The sequence below is a fragment of the Vombatus ursinus genome, unplaced genomic scaffold (genome assembly GCF_900497805.2).
Source record: "Vombatus ursinus unplaced genomic scaffold, bare-nosed wombat genome assembly UNPS02014874.1, whole genome shotgun sequence".
Taxonomy (NCBI): domain Eukaryota; kingdom Metazoa; phylum Chordata; class Mammalia; order Diprotodontia; family Vombatidae; genus Vombatus; species Vombatus ursinus.
In genome coordinates, this window is record NW_020954652.1 from 15,104,423 (window position 1) to 15,129,853 (window position 25,431).

Consider the following 25,431-nt stretch of genomic DNA (forward strand, 5'->3'; position numbering starts at 1 on the left):
GGAGGGGAGGGGAGGGGAGGGGAGGGGAGGGGAGTGGGGTCAGAGCTAGGATGACTAAGTTCTAAGTTGCTCATCATGAGAAGGTTGGCCACAGGGTGGTGGTGTTGGGAGTCACCGGATTAGGGATGGCCTTACATGAAAAATGTTCAGTTTCTCACACCAGCTGAATTTCACCTACTCACTACAAGTCCTAATAATGCAAAATGAACACAAATCCTCTTTTTAACAAAAAGTACAAAGCCCATGAATTTCTTACCAAAGACTGATATCCACAATGCCTCATATTATTTTATGATTCAGATTATTTTTTCAAATTGTCACATTACCAAAATGTGTAGCCTGAGTGTTAATAACATACTAAGCACAAACCCCATATCAGAAACATACCATAAGCCAGTTGGTGTGGCTACGAGCTCTCCAGGTTGATACTGACTGCCTCTGTAAAGGCAATGGCAGCTAAATCTGTAAAAATCAATGTTTTAAAATTAATAACCCACAAACAAATGGGAGATAATAAATGGCACCTCAATATTACATATAATAGGAGCAAGTCATTTTACAGTTCAAGGTGGGCATTGTGATAAGATCATATTAAAAAAGAAACAAAGAATGTTTATGTAATTACTATTTGAAGGCAACTTTGAATGATTTTTTTTTTCAAAACGAAAGTTAAATGCTGTTTTCATTTAGGCCACAGATTGAATAGAAAAAAGCTGCTTTTCCAGGGGAAAATTATTAAAAACTGACTAGGACCGCCTTTTCTACCTACATGTAATACTAAAACATAACTGTACTTGAAATCTGAAGGCCTAGATTCCAAACTCAGAATTAACTCTTTCTAGGCTCACAAAGATAACAGTAATAGTTGGGATGTCAAGGGGTTAAATCTGAGAGGGACAAGTCACTTAACCCTCTCTGAGTTGGTGAAATTGGGAGAATAGCGCTTAAACTACCTCCATCCATTATTGTAAGGACAACACTTTGTAGAACATAAAGCACTGATGTCATCTGGTTAGCAGAGACACCTTTACCCAGGGGGAGAAGGGAGGTATATAGAAAGCACTGGAATAGAATTCCTGATGAGCCTAGCAAGTGCAGCCACTGATCACCAAAAGCATTTTACCAACCTATTTATATTCTGATCTAGCTTGCCTTTGATTGGTGTAAGACTGACGGATGCCAAGAGGGATTCCAGCTCCCAATATAAACCCTGACTTTCCCAAGCTATTGCAATTAGCCTGAACTTGACCAGCTCCTGATGGGACTTTGAGTTTGCTATGTCTAAATTTAGGAAGGAAGTGGGGATTGTGGTGGACTTTGCTATAGGCCAGGGGCAAGGTTTTATGAAATCTCAAATAAATCTCAAATTTGAGAGGAAGGGTAGGGAGGGGAGGGGAGGCGAAGAGAGGGGAGGGGAGGGGAGAGTCAGAGCCAAGAGGCCTAAGTTCTAAGTTGCTCATTATGAGAAGGTTGGCCACAGAGTGATCATCAAATAAATTGATTTTTACTTTAATATCAATAAATTGTATCTGAGAGGCATTGAGATAGTAGATAGAAAGCTGGTCTTGGAGTCAAGCATTTAGAGGCATCTAGGTGGTGCAGTGGATAGAGCACTGACCCTGGAGTCAAGAGGACCTGAGTTCAAATCCAGCCTCAGACACTTGACACTTACTACCTGTGTGACCCTTGGCATGTCACTTAACCCCATTTGCCTCACTAAAAAAAAGAAGAAGAAGATCTAGTTTTAGGTACCTCCACTAGCACATGCCTAGCTGTGTTTGTGACCCTGGACAAATCATCTAAATGTTCAATGTTACAGACAACTCTCTAAAACTATGACCTGCACAGCAATTGCTCATCTGAACTGATGTAGAAAGTTTGTTCAATGGGAATTCCCTCTGCCAATGAAATCACCCCTCCCCTCCAAAAAAAGTTTATCTTAGTAAATTTCTTGAAGGCTTAAGCTTTTCCTATCCTAGCTAGCATCAAATAGCAATCACTGTGGAGATGTGAGCTTCTGATATTATCCCCTTTTAGGGGAAATGTTGAGTGTCAGAAATAAAATGTCCATTACACTTAACTATTTGTCACTGTTGACCTCTACTTTGCAGGTGCAGGTAGAAGCAATCCTTAGGATGAAGCACCTGACTTCTTAGCTGTAATTTTAACCCACCAAAAAAGAATTTGTAAAAGGAAATCAAATGAAAACAAGGAGGGTAAAACAGAACTAACCCTAAAAGCCCTTGGAACCATTTTGCTTTCTAAGTGATATGGAAAGAGATGACTTACATGGGCACACAAAAGTTAATTGCATCATCAAAGTATTTGCCTTCTGGACAATTACAGCCTTCCACACAATCATCATCACAGCTCTCCACGGAGGAAAGAGAGGCACAGGAGTGCTGGCAGAAAGATGAGCAGGGATGGTACAACATGCCTTTCTGGCAGACCACGGCTGAGGAGAAAGCATCATCATTCTTGAGTTATTTCTACAGAGACTGGAAACATTCTCTAGAGTTTTGTGTATCTTTGATCGACATGAAACATGAATGTCAGAAATAATTAGCATCCATATGCACATGAAAACTCTGGAATCCTAGAAGTGGAAGGACCTCAAAATCTTCTGCCTCCTGCCTAGCTATAAGGCTATAATGAAGCCATTGGGGGCAGATGTTCGCAATTTGTTTTTCAAAAAATTTCCAGGGATGGAGATTCCACAACCTTCTCTGGGATCCTGTTTCACAATTTAGTTACTAAGACAGTCAAATTCTTCTTAATGTCTAAATAAGTTCCTTGTCTTCTTGTTTTGTTTTTCCATGGAGGTAAATAATTGGGCATTATCCTTTTTAGTGTAATCTTTAAGCTTGTCAATGTTACACTTGCAGTTTCCAACTAAAATTACCTCCACTCCTTTGATTCTCTACTCATTATTTTTTCTATCACTACAGTCATTCTATGAAGTTCCAAAACTGTCCAGTTTCTTTTCCTTTCTCTTTATAATTCTTTAATCACCAGTTGGCATAGCTAGCCATTAACTTGCTCCTATTCACTAAAAACGTCCAGGTGCTGGGATGTCGCATGCCCACCCAGATGTTCAACCAATCTATCCAGCTTTTCAGGGAGTATGCTGGAAGTGTTACGTTCACTATGGTTCTTAGAGAAGTGAGCAATTTCCTTTTGGGTAATCTTCTTCTGTGAAAGAAGGAACATGAAAAGAAAAAAGCATTAGAGCCAAATGAAAAGGAAATTCTGTATATATTAAGGACTAGTAAAAAAAAAAAAAAAAGGCCAGAAGTTGAGTTCAAGGAAGAGAAATTCAGGAAAAATTGAGATAAATTTGAAGAAGGAAAATCTCCAAGTCCAGATGCTGTTTCTGGGACCTGCCTAAAGAATGTTGCCAGAAAAACACGATTAAGGAAGATTAAGGAAAGTATAAAATTGGAGTTCTTGAGACCAATAAAAGGAAATTGAGTGGGGCTGTCAAGTTTAAACCAGTTGCTTAGAGTTGTGATGTGAACATACACAAATAGTATTTAAAAATAAAAATAAGAAGGACACCTGAAATCTCAACCAGAATAGAAATTAAGGAAAACTGTGCAATGAATTACATTGAGTACGATTCTCAGTGATATCTGAAACAGTGGGAAATAGGAAAAATATTATAAGATCGGAAAAGGGAAATATTTTTGTTATCAATAAAGGTGGGTGGGGAGTGAGAATGAAGTTGGTAAGCTGTAGGTCCATGAGCCTGACTGTAATTCCTAAGAAATTCTAGAATGGAGCATTAAGGAAAAAATAGTAAATTTATCAAAAGGGATTCAGTCAGTAAGTACAAAAAACCTGAATGCTTCATCAAGAGTAAGTCATGCTGGACTAAACTTAATCCTTTTTTGATAGGATGACTAAATTGGTAGGTGAGAGGAACACCATGGATACAGTTTAACTAGATTTTAGCAAAGCTTTTTGTAAAGTTTCTCATCCTATCCTTGTGGGGCAAGAGACACACACTAGACAACAATACAATTAGATAGATTCAGTCCCAGTGGGATGTCCAGACTCAAAGGGTAATTGTTAATGGTTCAACTTAGCAGGAAGTCTCAAGTTGAGTACCCCAGGCATCTGACACTGGCCCTCTGGTGTACATCACATTTACAGATTACACAGATGGAAGAGATAGCTGATACATTGGATGACAGAGTCAGGATCTAAAAATATCTTGCCAGGCTAGAACAACTGATTAGAATTGAATAAGATGAAATTCAATAGGGATACATGTTGAGAATTATACCTGGGCACAAAAATTTGACTTGACTATAGGCGAGGAAGAGGAGGATATGGTTAGGTGGAACTTCCTCTGAGAAAGATTTGAGGGTTTTAGTGGACTCTAAACCCATGAGTAGCAGAAAAAAACTAATGTAATCTTGGATTATATTAAGAGGAGTGGTTTTCAAGACTGAGAAGGTGATAGTCCCCCTGTATGGTCCTCAAACCTCATCATGAGCATTATGGGCACCATAGTTTAAAAAGGAAATTGGTAAACTTGAAAGTGCCCAGAAAAGGGCAATCACCATGAGGAAGGGCTTTAAGTCAATGCCATTTATATGAAGTAGGTTGAATGAATCAGGGATGTTTTGTCAAGAGAACAGAAGATTCTGGGGTGCCCTCATAGATGTGTTCAAATATTTGGAGGGCTATGATGGGGAAGGGGAACCAGACTTGTTCTGTTTGACCTCAAAGAATGAGAAGCAAAGAGTTTAGAAGCTGCCATAGCAAATTTACACTTAATGTCAGAGAAAACTTCCTAACCGTCAAGAGCTCTCCAAAAGTGTAACGGACTGCCTTGAGAGATGATGGTTACCCCTTTCCTGGAAGTCTTCAAGTGAGGGATGAATGACCACTTGTCAGATAAGTTGTAGCCAGGACTTCTTTCGTGTGTGAGTCTGACAATGCGAAGGTCTTTTCTCACTCTCAAATCTGCGATTGTATCCCTCAGGTCTCCCCCTATTCGGGTGGTCATGTTTATTTTGTCAGTCTAAGGGTTGTGGCTGGCCAATCAGAATTAGCTCTTGAGCCTCCAACTACTGGAAACCCTTCCTTCCTGATTTTGCTAAATTTCATTGAGATCCTGTTATGATTAATGTGAGAAGATTTAACAAAACTTACCCATGACAAATTTGATTTGTGAAATAACTGTAAGTTATCTGTCATATATGATGTTTCTATTATGATTTCAGTACTGGGGGTCTTTGTTGATTTGCAAGTATAGGGACAAGAAATTTAAATTCCTTTTTTTTCCAGTTTCATTACGTAAAATGAACAGACAAGTAATTACTCTATATATTTCTTTAACATAAAGTTGTCCGAAATGTGCTGGCTTTCCCTGATACCCTTTCCAATTTTGAGAAAAGGAATGCTCACCGCAGAATGAGACATGAGACCGGAAATCAATGAAAATGCCATGCTTGCTACAGACGTAGGCGTAGTGGCCCAGGGCGTTACATAAACAGCTGCTTCCACACTTGCAGGCATCGAAACGGCAGAGCTGATAGTACAATCCTGGACTGACAGAGTCATGGCAAGAAGCAAAGAGCTCTTGGTTGATGACATCGCAGTGGGCAGCATATCCAACTAGGAAAGAATGAATCCTTTTTCATGATTCTTGTTGTAAACCAGGAAACAGCATTCTCTCCTAGTCTCCATCTTTTTTTTTTTTTTGTGAGGCAATAAGAGTTAAATGACTTGGCCAAGGTCACACAGCTAATAAGCACAGCCCGGGGCCACCTCCTATGCAAAGCACTTTTCCTTTCCTCCATTTTTTAGTGTCCTTTCCCCTTTGAAATTGCTTTGCATTACTTTGGATATACCTGCATCTACTCATCTCTTTGTGTATTATATCACATGCCAATGGTGTGCTCAAAATGGCTTCAGAGCAACTTGAGAGAGCAGATTGTTAAATTTCCAGCATGAGCATTTATACCTCAGAAATTGACAAATGCTACAAATCAGGATTTGATTGTTTTGCTGACGTCTAGACTTTTAAAAGTGATAGGAAATAGTTAACGATTCAGAATAAGCTTAAAAGCATGTCATGAATACTTTTTTTTTGAGAGCCAGTTGTTAAAGATTTACTAGCACACTCCTCACTGTCATATACCCTTCAGGAGAAAATAAGTTCCCTGAAGTCAGTAACTGTTTCTTTTTTGTCTTTGTGTCTTGAACACCAAGTACAACGTCACGCACATAGCTTTTGTTGTTCAGTCATTTCAGTCATGTCTGGCTCTTTGTGACCTCATTTGGGGTTTTCTTGGCAAAGATACTGGAATGTTTACCATTTCCTTCTCCAGCTCATTTTACAAATGAAGAAACTGAGGCAACCAGGGTTAAGTGACTTGCCCAGAGTCATGTAGCTATTAAGTGTCTGAGGCCAGATTTGCACTCAGGAAAATGAGTCTTCTTGACTTTAAGCCTGACTACCACCTAGCTGCCCTCTTGAACATAATAGGCTCTTTACAAATGTTACATCAAACTAAATTAAGTCATTTCATCAATCAATTCATTAAACTAGGTCTCTTCCCACGAAAAAAAAATTTCAAGGGCAGATCTGAATACTTTTGTTTTAAATGATATATTAAATATGTGTCATATTTATAATATTAAAAATAAAATGTGTTTTGTTAAATATTAAAATTATATTAAATATTCACTAGTGAACTAACAGAGCATTTTTATGTTAGCTGGAGATTTTTTTTATAAGAATGTTTCTTACAACAGGAATTGACATGTCATTCTTGTTCGATAATAAATCTATTAAATAAGAGAGTGACATTATCAGATGAATACTTTAGAAAAGCGCTTTGGCAACTGGAGTGGGGAGAGGCATGAGATAAAGAAACCAAATAGGAGGGTATTGGCCATAGTACATATGGAGAGAGATCAGAGCAATGAGGGGGTGTACGTGAAAAATGCCGTGCAGATAGAAATGACAGACTTTGGCAAGTAACTTACTATACGTGGTGGTTGAGAGTAAAAAGTTGAGAAGGAAGTTCCAAATTAATAGGAGTAGACAAAAAGGAGAAGAGGGACTAATACTGAGTTTTGGGTAATACCCAAAGTGGGCGATCACAGGTTTCACTAGAAGAATAAGCTAGGTGGATAAAGTACTGGGCCTGGAGTCAGGAAGATCTGAGTTTCAATCCAGCCTCAGACACTAGCTGTGTGACCCTGGGCAAGTCACTTAACCTCTGTTTGCTTCAGTTCCTCATCTGCAAAATGGGGACATAGCGGAGAAAGAAATAGCAAACCACTTCAGTATCTTTGCCAAGAAGACCCAATGGATAGTCCATGGGGTCATGAAGAATTGGACATGAATGAATGACCCAACTACAACAAAAAATGAGTGTTAGACTACATGACCTCTAAATTCCCTTCCAGCTCTATCCATGATCTTTTGAACTTGATTTGTATTTTGTAGGTCCATACTAAACATATAGAATTCAACAAAAACATCCACAAAACAGCACTACAAAATAGCTCCCTTCTTGATGTGCAGTCAATGTTACCAGCATATTAGAAGCAAACCACAGGAACATATTTATACTCTGCAAATGAAAGAATAAATTAAAAGAAGCATAATATTTAAGAAAATGTAAATATATGTATATACATATACAATATACATTTTACACCAAATGACTCTATGAAGAGCCTAAAAATCCCATTTAAAGCCAAGTACGCAGTGTTTATTTACATCTTCTGCCTTTCCTTTAAGGGAAGGATAGCCAGACATTCTTGGCATGAGGATGGCCCAGATGTTCTAAATTGGAGCACTGAGATAAAACAACTTCAGTTTGCTGCATCCTAGATCTCACACTACTTGCTGAGGTCAGAGAGTCCTTGCTGACCAGCTCATTTCTCCATTATTTATGCTCTGAGTCTGGAGCTGTTATCTGATGGCAAGAAAGAGACACAGCCAGGTATTTGTACATTTGGCTGTAATACAATGGAACCACAGTTGGAATATGGCAGGTCTCCTAGGACTGACATATTCCAACTCTGAATGTACGAGATTGTATCAGAGCATTCTGGAAGGGTCGGGGGTGAACAACACACTCTTGAACACACAAAATGGGCAAACTTATGCGTATAAAGTAAATGAAAAGCAACCATTTTCCCACGGTGGTCTTTTCAAGAGGCTTATTTTCAAGAAGGAGCGTTAATATTTTTTGGCAATTCTTAGTGTAACAGTAATATAACATGGTAAATGTTTTTAATTGTTATAGAAAAACAGAACTGAAATTCACTACCCAGTTAATGCTTAGCCCCAATATGCTACTAATGCCCAGAAGAATCCCCCAAGGTTATCCTCATCTGAAAGCTTACTGTTTTCTTGGTTGATGTTACATGGGTCTAACAGAGGAACTCTAACAGGTGCAAAACAAGCTGAGGAAACTTTCCATGCATTTCCATGGAGTTGTGGGGTCCCTTCAATCATACCTCCTGGAGACCTAAAAAAGAAAAAAACAAGAAAGGTAGATCTGATGGCTGATTGTAATATTTCTCCTAGTTGCCTCTTCTTGATTTGGATTCTCCTCTCTTCTGGTTGCCTCTAATCTGAATGAAGGACAAAGGGAATTTTAGTCTATCTTTTAAGTTTGCCAAGAATGAGCTGTAGTGAAAAATCTCTGCTCATGCCCAAATCTTGAAGTTTAAAGGATATGTGCCTCTTCTAAGACCCAAGGCCATCCTCCAAGTGAATACATTGACACGCTTTCTGGTCCAGTATTAATACCTGTCTTTTGCCCTTTTTATATCCCCAACATTTAGCACATTGCCTGCCATATAATGGGTACATGAAAAAGCTAGTTAACTGACTAACCACTATTACAGAACCACTGTTCTTTACATGATTGTAGGCACTGATTGGAGTTAGGTGTACACATACAGACAAACTTGACAGTCAGATAGATCTCAGCTCATCCATCGGCTCAGGTCAGTCCCAACTAATCAAATGTTTCTGCCATGGTGCAATTCAACTATAGCTACATAGATAACAACCTCTCATTGCAGTGTGTTAAGGAAGAAGGGGGCCAAAAAAAGTAGAATTTCAGGTAGTCTGGTGGCACAATGGATATAGTGCTGGCTTAGAGTCAGGAAGACCTAAGTTTAAATCCAGCCTCAGGCACTAAGTCGTGTCATTTAACCTCTGTTTACCTCTATTTCTTCATCTGTAAGTCTGTAAAGCCCATCTCCCAGGGGTTGTTGTGAGGATCAAATGAGATAACATTTGTGAAGTACTTAGCACAAGGCCTGGCACATGGTAGATGCTATATAAATGTTAGCTCTTTTTTACATATTAGCATTTGAAATTCCCTGCCCCCATTTCTGATCAGTAGTCATGTGCTGATAAATATCTAACAACTAGCTCTCAAAAAAAATATGCACGACACACTTTTAAGTTTAATCTGCATTTTCTCCATAACCTACTTAAGCCCTAGGCAATCAACAAAACAACAGATCAACCACTGATTTGTACCATTTGTTAATTTCTGAGGTGCAAATGCTCACGTTGAAAATTTAACAACTGGCTCTTGGGTTTGAACTAACTTCACACACCCCTGCAAACCATTCCAGAATGATGCCTTCCATTCCTACCCTCTTTGATGTCTATTCTCCATTTCTCTTCCTTTTCTGTTCTCTTTATTTTTCTACCTTCCTAAAGCTCAAAGATATGACAGATCTAGGCAGGGTGAGGATTGGGGTTAGGGTTGTTGAGAGCAATCCTCTTGAGTTTCACCTATCACATTTCATTTAAATGCTCTTAGGAGCAAATGAAAAGTTTAACAGGGACAAGGTTTAATATATATATTTTTTTCTTTTTGAAGAATAAATACCACCATTTCCATTGTTGACTTACTATAATAACCCACCTAAAAGCAATTTCAAGTGATTAAAATTGTCCGTTCGACTTTGTTTGCCATAGCATACTGATTCCTTGTGAAGCAGAGGAATTTGACTTCAAATACCAGCAAATTAAACAATGTTTGTGAGCCATCTCTTTCCCTGAAATAATGTCCCACATTGACATAACTGATTGTTTGCACATGGAAGAGGCTGAGGCCTTAGAATTGAGTAGACAGTTCAACCCTCTAGTCTGTGTTAACTGCTACCCCACTCTGACCCACAGCAGAGCAAGAAAATGGATTGAAATAATATTTTTATGTTACTCAAAACGTTTCTGTTGTATAAACAGAGTAATAATAAATGTTAATATTCTCTCTAAAAACATAACTGAATTAGTAATATGAAAATTGAATGAACCACATCTGAGATGGGATAAAAGAGATGCATTCAGGTGGAGAAGTTGAGAGACCTTGCGGGCAGGACCTCTGACCTTGTGACACAAAACCCCGTAGAGGAAGAGACTTTGGGACACAACCCTATTGGGGTAAGACACAGACCCCAGGAAATATGGTTCCTGTGCCAGAAACTCTAGGACAATATGAAGATGTCTATAGCATGTCTATAATCATAATTACTGTAGCATTCCTCATCTACTCAAATGGACCTATGATAATATAGATTCCAACCCATTCAAGTCTGCCCAACCTGTGTGGTTCCTATGTGTGTGGTATCCTATCTGATCTGGTATCCTTCTGGTGGGTTCACCACAACAGGCACACCCAATGTGGTAGAAGCCTTCCTTGACTTCTCCTGACATTGCAAGGATACCACTGGTCCACTCTGGCCAGCCATCTATCATCATCCTTCATCCTTGCACCATGTCCAGCCCATCTCCTTTTCTCTTCTAGTTAAATGAGCAGTTAATCCCTTTTTGACATTTTTGTTATTCAGGGTGCAGAAATGATGAATAAGAAACTACTAACACTCATCCACCACCTACCTCTCCATTGTCCTCTGAGAAACTTAAAATTCTTCAAGGACTATCATATTCCTTGTCTTGTAGCCATGAACTTAGGTAGATCTGAATTCAGATCTGGTCTCAGATACTTACTAGCTGTGTAACCATGGGCAAGTCTCTTAAATCTCTATTTGCCTCAGTTACCTCAGTTGTAAAATGTGGATAATCATAGCACCTGCTTCAGAGGGTTGTTGTGAAGATCAAATGAGATAATATTTGTAAAAAGTGTTGAGTACAGTGCCTGGCACATAGTAGGGTCCTATATAAATGTTTATTCCCCTCTCCTCCTTCCCCTTCCATACAAAAATACTATTCTAATTACAATGATTAGTTATTAAGATAAAAGCTAGCTTTTCCTTAATTCTTATCCTCATGATATTCTCCCTGCCCATAACATCATTCCTAACTATTCATATCCTGCCCATCCTTCAAGGCCTAATGTAAATTCAATGTCTTCTGTAGACCCTTGTCCAATTGCCCCAGCCCACGCTGCTAGTTCTGCCACTGAGTCACAACTAAGGTCAGGCAACTTGAGCCTATTGTCCCAAGGATTTCAAAATATATAGGGCTCAGAGAGCGCTTAGCTGCCCTCAACAGGTAGAACATTTCCATCTTAACATCTGACTAGCAGGAATAATGACAAGGCTAGAGACTAAAACTGATTTCATTGGGGAACTCCTTAAGTGAGGAAGTCTCTCTACCAATGCAGGTAGCACCTTAGAGAATTTCCTGGAGCACCAAGAAGTCATACAGAGTCACACAGCCAGTATGTGTAACATGACGTAATAGCTAAAATACAAAACTACTTGATGGTATTCTAGGCAGACGCACCCTAGAGGAGCTCCTTCCCCCAGTGGTGACCTCCATGCAGCATCTTCATATTGTCCTAGAGTCTCTGGCAGAAGGACCATGTTTCCTGGGGTCTCTGTCTTCCCCAATAGGACTGTGTCTTAAAGTCTCTTCCTCTATGGGGCTTTGTGTCGCAAGGTCAGAGGTCTTGCCCCCAAGGTCTCTTGTCCCCTCCATCTGAATCTGCCTTTTAAAACATTATTTGGAAGGCACCATCTTGGCTGCTTGATACAGATGTAAGAATCACCAGGGATATATGTGCCACAACATAGTGTACTTAAATACTTAGAGAGCTGTGTGACTTCCTCAGTACAGGCACTCCCTCCACTGACACACTTCACCACCCCTTCCTGCCTTAATAGATAGTTTCATGAGTAGCTGGGGCCAAAAAATGATCATTCCCTGTGACCAATCTTCTGGAGATGGGTATATCCCCTAGCACATTATCTAGGCTGTTCCTTAAATAACATAGACATACATACTAGGCACTACGGTTATACATGAAGTGGGCCTAGACTGATAAAACCTGCCATGGCCCTGCAGGTTTGCTGCTACATCACAATGAGGACTGCAGTGTGCTGCATGGGGAATGAACTTTGTGGAGTCAGACACATCTGGGTTCAAATCTAGCCTCTGACAAATGGTGATTTTGAGCAAGTCACAAAGCTGGAGACTCAGTTTCCTCATCTATAAAATGAGAGGATTGGACTAGATCAAGGGTGGCGAACTTGTGGTCTCAAGACCACATGTGGCCCTCTAGGTCCGCCCACACAGCCCTCTGACTGAATTCAAACTTCACATAACAAATTCCCTTAATAAAAGGATTAGATGGTCTCTGTGGATTCTTCCACCTCTAAATTTGTGATTCTGTGCTTAGGACTTAGTAGTAGGCAATATAGTTTATTTTTTTTGTAATTATTTTTATTTTAAACTTAAATACAAAATAAGAGAACAAAAAAGAAACAAACTTAAAAATAAAATAAGAAAAGGAAAAAATTGTCATATGCACAGCAGAACATAAGAGAGGATTCAAAATACAAAGCAATAAATTTCCATTTCAAGAAAGTCTATATAATAAATACTGCACATTGTGTTCAGGAATGTCCATCTTTTCTTTACTTCCTTTTAAGTTTTCTTTTGATCTCTGCTACGCACTTTTTACTTTGTTCCTTTTTCCCCCTTCCTCCCCACCCCCCAAGAAGGGTACAATTAAGCATGTATATGTGTATATACATATATGTATATATGTATGTATATGTATACACATATATGAACATTCATGTATATATTTGCACATACATATACATAGATAACTATAATGATATACATATATACACATACATTCATATGCATCAAAGTAAAACCATACTATACTTGTTTGTTCTATATAGTTTACTTTGTAACACTTGAAGGAGCAGGCAAGTCGACTGACACAAAATTATACTTGGTCCAAGGTAGTTTTAAATTCTGGTTGGTTTTGTATAGCAATGCATGCCTATAACAAACCCTTAACACACAAGAGACACTTTGTTGATTAATTGAGGTATTTTGTATTGTCTAACTTAGCTCGTTAACAGAAAGAGGTCATTTTTCCTAAGTCTTCTGTAGGACTCAGAGCGCCTAGCCTAGTGTGGGCAAGAAATAAGTGTTCAATGAACACTCATCAATCAACTGCTTAAAAACACAGATGATCGCACGTTGTTCTCCATGTCTATAAAGTGTGCATAGCAGCCAAAACTAAACAAACTGGGAGACTAAAACAAAGTTATTTAGAAAAATTATTATTATGTTGGATAGAGATGGTTCCATAATTTCATTGGAATAGGGAACTCCTGAGTGAGTTTTCTACCTCTGCAAGCTGGCACCTTGCCTAAAACACTGAGAGCTTACGTGAGTTGCTATAGGTCACACAGCCAGTAGCTGTAAGAGGTGGGATCTGAACCCAGATCTTCCTAACCTCAGGACCTGCTCTCTATACACAGAAATGCATATATGCATGTATACATGTGAGTATGTACATATGTATATATATATATACACAAATGTGTGTATATATATATATATATATATACACACACACACACATTTGTGTATATAGGGTGTCCTAAAAGTCTTGGTACAGTTTTAAATTATTAACACTTAAAATTACATTAAGACTCTTAGGACATGCAATACGGAATGTGAGTATGTATGTATATGTATGTATACTCACAATACACATATCTGTGTATTTATCTATATACCGAGAGAGACAGAGAAAGAGACAGAAAGACAGACCTTGTTCCCATGCTAAGTGCTGGGAGTGATTCAAAGTATAAATAAAATACTGTCCTTGAACTCAAAACTTACTCAAATAATTCCTTGCTTTTGCTAGACTCACCTTCCAGTAAGGGGGAAAGACAACAATTGAGAGAGCTACACTCTATGATATTGCATGATAAGCTCATTAGGAAGTCAGAAAACAGTGATGATGGGAGAGAAGGTCATCACCCACTGGAGTGATCAGAGGAGGTGGTCTCTTGCAGGAGGGGGCATTTGAGATTGGCTCTAAAAGAAGAGCAGACCAAGATGGAAAGGGGAGGAAATCTCCAGAACAGGAATGTCAAGGAATTGCCCATGGCATAGAGATTAGGGAACGATGATACACATTTGAGAGGCTGAAACCATCCAGTTTGGCTGAAATGCACAGTACATGGAGGGAAGTAATAAGAGATAAGACTATAAAGGTACGGTGGCATCTGCTTGTGGATGGTCTCGAATACCAAGGAAGAGAATATTAAATGAAGTTGATGTTTAAAAAGCTAGATAAATTTTTAAAATATAGTCATGTTTCTTGGTGTAATAAGCATCTATCAGAGAACTTAGTCAATAATTCATCCTTTATGAGATCAGTCACTAGACTCAAGTTAATGATGCAAAGTTAATACTTACATGAAATCATCCCTTATGTTCCCATTGAATGTTCCACACAGACCCATTGTTCTCCTCTTCCAGTCTGTACTGAGTTGAATATAAAGTCTTGCCCCATCTTTAGCAAATATAATCTTTAAACCAAATCTAGTTTTCAGAACAATAAATAAAGAGGACAGATTTCGAATTTCAACATGGCCTGCACAAGAAGAAAGCACATAAATCAGCTCCTATAGTTCAACTCAACAACTCTCTAGGATCTCCCAAGAACCTCTAGGAATGTTCTGAGATATTTCCAGCTCTCAGCCAGAAGTATTTTTCTCCTGAAATGTGAAGTGACCAAATATATGGGATCTAGAGTTCTGGGAGTATAAGGATCAAGGTAATGATCCATCTTGGCTTGGAGAAGAGAAGTAGTGGTATCATCCTTGGGTCTGGTGCTGTACCTGGCAGAGTCTGACTTAGAATTTAGGCTTAGTGTCAGAAAAAGAAAAAAAAACCTCCTAACAATTCAGAGTTGCCCAAAAGTAGAATGGGACACCTTGAAAGTTGGTGGGTTCCTCTACCTTGAAGGTCTTTAAGCAGAGTCTGAATAATCAATTGTAAAGTATATTATAATAAGTAGCTAGGTGACACAATGACTAGAACACTGGGCCTCAAGTCAAGAAGACTCATCTTTGTGAGTTCAAATCTGGCTCAGACACTCACAAGCTGAGTGACCCCGGGCAAACCCTGTTTGCCTCAGTTTCCTCATCTATAAAATGAGCTTGAGAAGGAAATGGCAAACCATTCCAGTATCTTTGCCAAGAAAACCCCAAATGGGGTCATAAAGAGTCAGACCTGACTAAACAACAAAAATTATAATGGGTGCCTTATGGGTTTGGTTTGACCAAATGGCTTCTAACAGTTCTTCTAAACCTCAATTTCTACGATTTTGTGAATTCTGTGAATCTGTTTAACTTATGTCTATTAACAGGCTTAATGTTAATCCCAAGGTTTACTGAGATAATATTTCACTCTCTGTACTAGCTCAGACTGTAGTAGAGTAGTGAGAATTAGATCTTTATCTTCCCGAGACTGAGAGAATTGTTAAAAAAAAAAAAAACATATTTGTAACAAAGTACATGAACATTCAGATTTATTGGCAGAAAATTAAGAGGTGATTATTCTTTAAATAATAAATTCTCCTAGTGCATTAGAATATAATTCCATTAAGAAAAAAACAATTTGCACTCAATTTTCAGCAACTCATTTTTGCATAAACATAAAGCCAAGTATAGTTTATACACTGGAAATTTTTATTAACTACAAATATAAAAAGTGCTTTCACGTTTATGGCTTCCACGACCCTAAAACTACTTCTCTTCTATTTCCACTTCTGCATCTTCTTCCTCCCTTTTGGGGGTGGGGGTGGGGGCACAGGGAAGAGGCAGATGGGGAAGTGTTCACTCTTTGTGTCAACCTACCCTCTGAGAGATTTGCCTGGGATACTGAACAAAGAAGTAACATGGTAATACTCTTCCAGCTCATACATGTTAGGGGTAGGCGCTGAACCCAAGTCTTCACAACTCTGAAGGCTGGCCTTCTCACAACTATACAGATTGCCTCTTCCTCCTAAAGTCCCTGAATAGGGTGCTTTGCCTTTTTTTCTTCTCATGAAGTCTGTTGTTATTGTTGTTCAGTCATTGTCCAGATGTGTCCAACTCTTTTTGTGGCCCCATTTGGGGTTTTCTTGGCAGAGATACTGGAGTGGTTTGCCATTTCCTTCTCTGGCTCGTTTTACAGATGAAAAAATTGAGGCAAACAGGGTTAAGTGACTTGCCCGGGGTCACACAACTAGTAAATGTCTGAGGCCAGATTTATACTCAGGTCTTTCTGACTCAAGACTTGGCACTCGATCCACTGAGCCACCTAGCTCTTCCTGAAGTTATCTTGTATTTACTTTGTAAGTATTTTACATATATTTTTATGTGTACATTTTATGTCCCATGACAGAATGTAAGTTCCTTGAGGGCAAATTTAGTTCATTTATGTTTTTGTATGCCCAGCTCAGTCCCAGTAAATAACAATCATCTAATAAATGCTTCTCCACTGACTTTTGCTCTCCCCATAAAGCCCTTCTTTAAAGATCTCAGTCAATGTCATAGCTTTGATTGTTACCTATGTGCTGCTGACTCCATTTACATCTTGTTACCTTCTTTTCCCCAAGTCCCAGTGCAGAGTCTCCAGCTGTCTGCTGGGTGTCTCATCTGGAACGTCTTGCCGATACCTCAACTTCAACATGCTCAACACGTAACTCACCACCCTTCTTCCTGTACTATTCATTTATCTCCTGACTTGGTAAATGGGGATCTCATTTTCAAAGTCACTTGAGCTCAAAATTTTGCAGTCACTTTTAACTCATCCTTCTCTTTTCATGATCCCCCTGCCATATTATATTTATACAAATATGTATTGGACGTGAACTGTGGTGGTGGCTTTGTGACAGATGCTGTGGAGAATCAAAAATGTCTCTGACTATAGATTGAGATCTGGAATGGTCCTCAGTGGCCATCTAGGTTAATCTCTTCATTTTACAGATGCCTCAGCTTGAGTGACTTGCGCGAAGTCACATAGGTATGAATCAAAGACAGAGACATCACAGACTCCAGAATCAGTGCCCCTTCCATTGTACCCAACTTGATCATCAATGTTTATAGTCTAGTTGGGTAGGCAAGGCATGCCCACATAAAAAGTTAGATAGATAAATGAGTGGTATGGACAACTGGTATTTTAGTAATTTGGAAACAAGAGAGATTCCTGTGGGATGGAAAGGTTACAGAAGGCTTCATGGATGTGTTGGAGCTTCAGTCAGGTGTAATACATTGGTTCTCAATATTTTGTGTTCCTCAAACCCTTTTTCAGCAAGAATAGCAAAATGTGTGTTGAATTCCCAAGGTAATTTAATATATTATTGATAATATCCTGCACTTTTTTAATGCTTATGGCATCATGGAAGAATTTTTAGTATGAACCCCTTGGACCATTGTCACAACCACCCAAAGGGTGTGAAAATCACTAAATAAGAAGTACTAATGTAGAATATTAAGTGGGGATGACAGAAGCAGAGAGGAGAACGGACAACATCCCAGGTATGGAACTAAGTCTTGTCCATTTTCAATCTCTCTCATTTTTGACCCACTTTCTCTGTTCTCACTACTATCCTGATATGTCCAGCCTGGACAATATTAATAAACAATATATAAATATTATCTCATGTAACCTTCAAAACAACCTAGCGAGGTAAGTCTATGAAGCTGGATTTGAACTCAGGTCTTTCTGAGGTGAGGCCTAGCACTCTATCCACTGTACCACCTAGCTGCCTAGGCTCTTCAGATTCAGGACACAGAGCTATGCTCTGAGGCTTTATCATGAGAAAAATGACCATTGAGAGCATTCCTCTTATATGAAATGAGGAAAATCGGAGTAAAGCAAAAGTAGGAAATAATACACAGAGTGTTCCCAAAAGTTTCAGTACAGTTTTAAGGAGCTTAATTTTTAATAGTTTAAAACTATCCCAAGACTTTCCAGACACTGTATAGCATTACTACCACAATGTAAATGGAAGCAACAATAAAAAATTGAATTTTATCATTATGTAATTATAATGATCAAGCCTGACTCTGAAGAATAGATATGAGAATGTACCTCCCTCGCTTCTCTACAGAGGTGGGGGACTATGGATACGGGGCCCAGCATGTATTAACAGACTTTATTGATGTATTTGTGAATTATGCCAGACTGTTATTTTTCTTCCTTATCTTTTGTTTTAAGGGATGGCTCTAGCTGGACCATCTCTAATCATTCTAATCTATATCTTGCCACTGGACCCAGATGGCTCCAGAGAAGAAAGTGAGGCTGGTGACTTTGCACAGCCCTGCCTCACTTAATTCCAATTCACTTGCAAGTCATGGCATCATCTCCCTGATGTCATGGTCCTCTTCAAGAAGGAAGGGCCAACAACAAGAAGGGATGGCTCTACGAGGTGGGAGGGATATACCAGGAAACCAAGGGGATATAAAAACAAGATCTCAATTAAAAACATGTTTAAAGAGTGTTGCTTACCATTCAAATTAAAACCTTGGTTCGGGCCTGTAAGGATTTCACCTCCTCTATTGAGGATCACTTGTTTATTAAAATCATCCTCAAGAAGTAGTGCTACTGATTGCAAGCAGGCCCAGTCAAGGCTCTAAACACAAAACAGATAATTGATTAAAAAAAGAGAGAGAGAGAGAAAAAGAATTGACCAAAATGTACATCCTAGGCACAAGAGCAGTTGTAAATTAAAAGGGGCAATTCAAAGACACAATTATGCCTTCTAATTCAGAAGTCTTCTGCCCAGAGTGTAGCTTAATGCCTGGCACATGGTAAGAGGTAAATAAATGCTTGTTGGTATCTTCAACATAGAACAAGAAAATAAGGAATGTATTGGGTTTTTTTTTAAGTGTCCACATAAGATTTCCTTTTGTAGCACAAAGTGCACTGATGCACATTTTAAAATGTATGGAGACGACACATAAAACACACACACACACACACACACAGAGTAGACAAAATAAAATAAAATAAAAAGATTATTACCATTTAAACCTCTGAAGCAGATTTAACTTCATGACATGCATTTTTTAAATGGAAAATTCAATTGCCTCCCTACCTCATAGGATTGTTGTAAGAATCTAATGAGATGTTATCATGTTGTAAACTACAAATCACTATGTAAATATGAGTGCACACATTATCAAAAATATAATCTTTTGTTGTTATTTTGAACACTTGATATTAAATTAAGCCAGATTAAGTGTTAGAACTGTAAGTCTACAAGCATTCATTAAGGAGTTTTTAATGTGCCAGGCTCTGTGCTAAGCACTAGGGATACAAAGTAAAAAATTTGACACACTCAAATTTAGAGAGGTTGACAAAAGGCCTCAGTTTCTTTCACTATAAATTACTTACATATTTATTCATTCAAGAAACTCTATACAAAATAAATGTTCTAGTACATTAAGAAATTCCTCATATACATTTGGCAATGTATTAAATTTATTCAATCCTGTCATCAAAAGAATTTATGTCTTTAAGACACCTGTTCTAATGCAACCAAATACTTATTTTCCTTATGCAACCATGCATGAAAGGCTCAAAAGCTAAGTATGAAAGAAATCACTTTTACCAAGAAAAAATATAATTATTTATGCCACTGTGGATTTGTTTCATTATTATTTTACTCATTTAGTCAAGGAAAAAACTTCCATTGACTTTTGTTACCAGGGTTGGGTTACATGACTTGTCATCTGAAATCTTTGAGTAGCAGTCATTTTGATTTTTAATTAAGATTGTCTTTCTTACCTCATCACAAGGAGCCTGCTGTAGAGTGATTGTGAATTTATCTTTCCCAGTCCCTTTCACAAGAATGTACTGGCAGACACCAAAAAATGTATAATGTCGACCATCAAAAGTCATGAAATGAGAATCACCGACCACTGAGCACTCAACTAGAAACCAAAAGGGAGATAGATGGAAAGAATAAAAACAACTCAGCTCAGGATAGAATAATCATGTAACTTGATTATTGAAAGACTAACTATTCAGTAACTTAATTGATAAGTGGCTGTTTTTGACAAGTTTCTAGAACAAATTCCCAAATTATTCAGTTCAATTTTTTTTAATTCATCAAATGATATATTTTCCACTATTCTCATTACATTTTACAACCCACTGCAAATTTCTAATATGTTGTCACAGAACCAAGTGAAATATTTCATCTAATTGCCATTCCCTGGTTGTATCCTGATTTCTGGTTTGTAATCCAATTTTTGGATTCTGGCATACTTCTGAATTTCTTACAGGTCATCACTACTATTTGCTCTTTTGTCCATGAGGGGCAGATCATGCACAAATTCAGTCAATGTATTTCCATCCACTTCTTAGAGCTGATTCTGCTTCTATTTTTAGAGAAAATTGCTCAATGGAAAAGTTAATAACTATAAGGTTACCTGGACAATCAAACTTCGTGCAATTCCAAGTTCCAGCAACACAAACACTAAATGAGACACAATGCAGAACACTGTGTTAATATCTGTTCAAATATTATATTGATTAATGTTCAGAAAAGAATATTGATAGATTTTAAGGAAGCCAAGCTAGAAAAAAATTTCAGAAAAGATGAACTGATTGCCCAGAGTAGTAGTTGTCAAAATTTTTTTTATCATGCATCCCATCCATTAAAAAAGTGTTTTGAACATGTACCCTTAATATGTATAGACTTATTTATAAGTCTATATTTGTAAATATATATACATTTATAAATATATACATATATTTATAAATCACATGTGTATGCTATTCTACTGATAATTATGTACTTTATAAAACATACCCAAAATAGAAACCTTAAAAAGATATGAGAATGAAATACTTGATCCAAGAGTCAATAGGAAACCACTGGAGTTTATTGAGTAGGGGGATGATATGGTCAGACCTGAATTTTGGAGAGATCATTTTAGCAGCTAAGTGGAGGATAGATTGGATTGAGGAGAGACTTGAGGAAAAGAGGCCAATTAGGAACATACTTCATTAATATGGGGGAAAGATGATGAGGACCTGAACTTAGGTGGTTGCTGGGTGAGCAGGCAAAATGTTACAGATATGAAAATTATGGAGACAGAATAGATAAGATTTGGCAACTGATTGGGTATACAGGAGGAGGTAGGGTGAGGAGTCAAGGTGATGACATTGAGATTCTGAAAACCTGGGTGGTAACTTTGGAAGGATGGTGGTAACTTTGACAATAATATGCAAGTTTGGAAAATGGGAAAAAGATGTTATTATGAAATCTGCAACCCAGATCATAATTCATATATCTCTTTCATCCCATGTAAGTCACCCAAAGTGGAAAGTATGGAAGCAAGCCTCTTACTCACAGATCATTTCCCCCTAACAAAGAGCCTCCCCTCTGAGGGTCACTTTTGGTAGTCATAAGATGTTCTGGGAGACAGGTTAGGGTTGCAATCTTCCCAATGACTCTTGAACAGCTGCCTTTGTTGGTGTTTGAGAATCCAAGAGTCAGAAGAGGAGAAGGGGTGGAGGTCGGGAGCTTTGCAGAGCAAAGGACAGGGGCAAGGGAAGGGGAGTGTTGAGGGATGATGATAGGAGTGATCGTGTTGAAGACAGGACCCATGATTGGTTATGACACAGAGAGTAGGAAGGATCCTCCATCTTACCAACAGAAACCATTAAAAAGAGAAAGCAACCTACCATTCAGAACATTCTTGTTCAATTATTGAACCAACCGAATAAGATAATCCACGGTAACTACAGGGGCATCTTTCCAAGGCTACACAAGTTCCATTGTCCATTATGAGGCCTGTGTGAAAGTATATATTTAAAGACAGTGCTTAAAATAAAAACAAAGCATTGCAGTTCTGCTTCATGCCATGTCTGCATCACATGGTCCTATTTCAATCAATCCGTCAATCAACAAGCATTTTTTTAAGTTTTAATTTTTTATTTTTATTTTCACTTCCAAATTCTCTCCCTCCTTCTACCCTCTCCCCTACCTAATAAAAAAGGCAAGGAATGTGATATTCATTAGACATATAAAGTCATGCAAAATGTATTTTCATATTAGCCATGTTGTAGGGGGAGAGGAGCAGTGGGGAAAGCAAGACTAATAAAGTGAAAAAATGTGCTTCAATCTGTACTCAGAATTCATCGGTTCTCTCTCCGAAGATAGATAACAGTTTTCATCACGAGTCCTTTGGAACAGTCCTGAATCATGGCACTGATCAGATCAGCTAAATCTTTCACAGTTGATTATCATTACAATATTGCTTTTGCTGGGTACAAAGTTCTAGTTCTGCTCCCTTCACTTTGTATCAGTTCACGTAAGTCTTTTCAGGTTTTTTCCTGAAATCATCCCCTTTATCATTACCTTTTTTTTTTTTTTGCTTTTTGGTGAGGCAATAGGAGTTAAGTGACTTGCCCAGGGTCACACAGCTAGTAAGTGTCAAGTATCTGAGGCCATACTTGAACTCAGGTCCTCCTGACTCCAAGGCCAAAGCTCTATCCACTACACCACCTAGCTGCCCTGTCTTTATCATTTCTCACATTTACTTCCATATAATATAAAAAGGAGTTGGATTTTTCTTCTTGCAAGCTATTTTTTAAGGATCCCTGGGATTTCCCAAGCTTACCACCACTCCCCTGTATACGTTGTCTCTCCTGATTAATAAGCAAGCTCCTTGAGAGTCCCTTTGTATTTGTATTATGGGTACTTACCGTAGTTCTTGACACATAGTCAGTGCCTAATAGATATTTTCACTGATTATACAAAAGCCTGAGTTGGTAGGAATATAAAGAGTGATGAAACTTTAGATCTTTGAAGTATGAAGAAGAAGCTGAGGTAGAGAAGATTAAAACACACTCACACAGCAAGTCAATGGAGCACCCGGAAATCAATGATAACTATTGCAAGGCTCCATTTTCAAACTTTCATTGAATCAAACATATTGAGTGCTTTAAAAGTGCTCACTGAGCTAAGCATCATGGGGAAGATATGGGAAAGTGCTAATAACTTCCAGTCCTTACCCTCATGGAATCTACCACATAGTTAAAGTAACAGCATGGTATATAAATGGATAGAGTCCTTGACTTTGAGCTACGAAAACCAGGGTTCAAATCCCATGTACAATATTTAGTAACTGTATGACCATAGAAAATTCACTTTACAGCTCTGAGCCTTAGTTTCCTCATTTATAAAATGAGAATAAGAAAACCCCTAGTCTCTACCTCACAGTGTTGTTGTGGAGCTCAAGCTATATGATGTATGTAAAGTGCTTAGCAAACTTCAAAGCAATTAGGATGGTAGATTTAGAGTTGGAAAAACGAAGGAAAAAGAATTCCTTGATATTTTTAGTATTTTTTTCAGTCACTATGCTCAGCGCTGGGAGTACATACAGAAATAAGCATGACAGTTCCTGCCCTCAAGAAGCTTACGTTCTAAGAGAGGAAGACAACAAACAAAGGTGGGAAAGATTGGTGGGGGGTTGGGGGGACAAGGGAGGTGGAAACAAAGAGACCTTTAAAGCCATGTTATCTAATGCCCTCGTTTTGCAGATGAGGAGCTTGGGCCCAAAGAAATGAAATCACTTGGCCAAGGTCACCCTGGGAGGAAACAGCAGAGCTGGAATTCAAACCCAGGTTTTCTAACTCCTCCTTTGTATGATGCCGACTCCTATCACATGTGTCAGTTGTTATTGAACATAAAGGTTTGCTGAATTGAATGAAACAACTAGAGAGAAATACATTATATAGTACTAATTAGTACAGATTATAAGTACCATAGGAATTCCAAAAATGGAGAGACGATGGGGTCACTAGTGGAGGCTCCATTGAACACAGAGCCTTGAAACATGGGTTGGGGTGGAGAAAACCCTGAGGGACGGTAGTAGTCGTTGCTTCCTATGGATCTCAGAGGGAATGTGGGTTGGTAGCGTGAGCCATAATGAGTGCCACATCTGTGATTCCAATAATTACTACAAAGGGGAAGTTGGTGCTAGCTGAGATCAGATATTTTCCCAAATTAGCAAATTTGCTCCAGTTGTGGATGGGGTAAAGGTGAATTGTAAAAAACTGTTTTTTGTAAAAGCTGACAAAAAGTTGGCTGTTTGTCAAACAATGCATGGGAGAAAATCTTCTTAAATATAAATCTGTATTAAATATGCAAGTAAATATTAAAACTGGAATAAAAATCAAAGTATTATAATAGGTTTGGCTTTACTCCTCTACCTCCACCTCAAATTTACTTTAATTTTAAAGCACAGATGCAGCTCCAATTATTACATGTCTTTAAATACCCAATTAAAGAAGTTTCTCTGCTGTGACATCCAAAACACCTTTGTGTCTGAATTCAGTGAGAAGTTTGCAAACTGAAGCTTCTGCTAAACACTCTTGACCAAAGCTCCTTTGGCATTGTTCCACGAGCCATAAATCATAACTAAAGACCAACGAGGTCGCCCAAGATCATCCCCTCCTTTTTCCTTTGAGGTCAGACACCCTATACTCCACAAGGTTGTATTAATTTGATGGAAACACTTACCGTCAGGACAGTAACATCCATCGAGACAATGAAGATTGCTTCCAAGGCACTCTTTTTCAAAAGTGCAGATGGGTGGACAACAGCTGATACAATCCCGATGTATAAGACTATCATCACATTTATCAGCTGAAATATTCAAGCAGAGGAGGTGTCAGTTAACTGCATTCTCAACTTTTTCAGAGGAAAAGACATCGTAATCAGGTACAGTGTAACAATAATTTTTTTTTTAATTTCCTATGGCCAGATCACACTCAGAGTCCATTTTGAGCACTTGGAGCTACGAATTGTTGGCTCAGAGCAGCCCTGTAACTAAGAGTTGTTGTACTTAGGACAAATGGCACAAAACATGCTTTCATTTGCCACTGAAGACATCATGAAGGGGAGAAAAAAATGGCATGGCATCAGGTGGAATGTGAAAGGCATTCACTTAAGCTGCCACCATGGCGGGACAGGAGGAGGGGTGAGAGCATTTCTGAAAGTAGTCACCATATTTAGCTTTCTATTTTAGCTAACTAGTCTCTTGAACCACTTTGTAGTTCTTTCTGGTCTGCTTAAGGAATCTTGGTGTTATGAGAACCTTCTAAATGTAAGTGCCTTAGGACAAAGCACCATTGTTCCC

At 38.4% G+C, this 25,431-nt stretch overlaps 1 protein-coding gene across 1 annotated transcript in view; it reads right to left on the reverse strand.

Annotated features, from left to right (window-relative positions):
* Nucleotides 1–25,431, reverse strand: part of OTOGL (otogelin like) — a 183,932-nt gene that overhangs the window by 125,468 nt on the left and 33,033 nt on the right. Inside the window, exons 12-21 of the mRNA XM_027842532.1 lie at nucleotides 24,813–24,938; nucleotides 21,971–22,079; nucleotides 20,710–20,756; nucleotides 20,063–20,208; nucleotides 18,782–18,905; nucleotides 14,699–14,876; nucleotides 8,380–8,504; nucleotides 5,419–5,628; nucleotides 2,290–2,455; nucleotides 388–462 (exon numbers count right to left, since the gene is read on the reverse strand). Of these exons, the coding sequence (XP_027698333.1) occupies nucleotides 388–462; nucleotides 2,290–2,455; nucleotides 5,419–5,628; nucleotides 8,380–8,504; nucleotides 14,699–14,876; nucleotides 18,782–18,905; nucleotides 20,063–20,208; nucleotides 20,710–20,756; nucleotides 21,971–22,079; nucleotides 24,813–24,938 (1,306 nt within the window). The remainder of the gene's footprint in view (nucleotides 1–387; nucleotides 463–2,289; nucleotides 2,456–5,418; nucleotides 5,629–8,379; nucleotides 8,505–14,698; nucleotides 14,877–18,781; nucleotides 18,906–20,062; nucleotides 20,209–20,709; nucleotides 20,757–21,970; nucleotides 22,080–24,812; nucleotides 24,939–25,431) is intronic.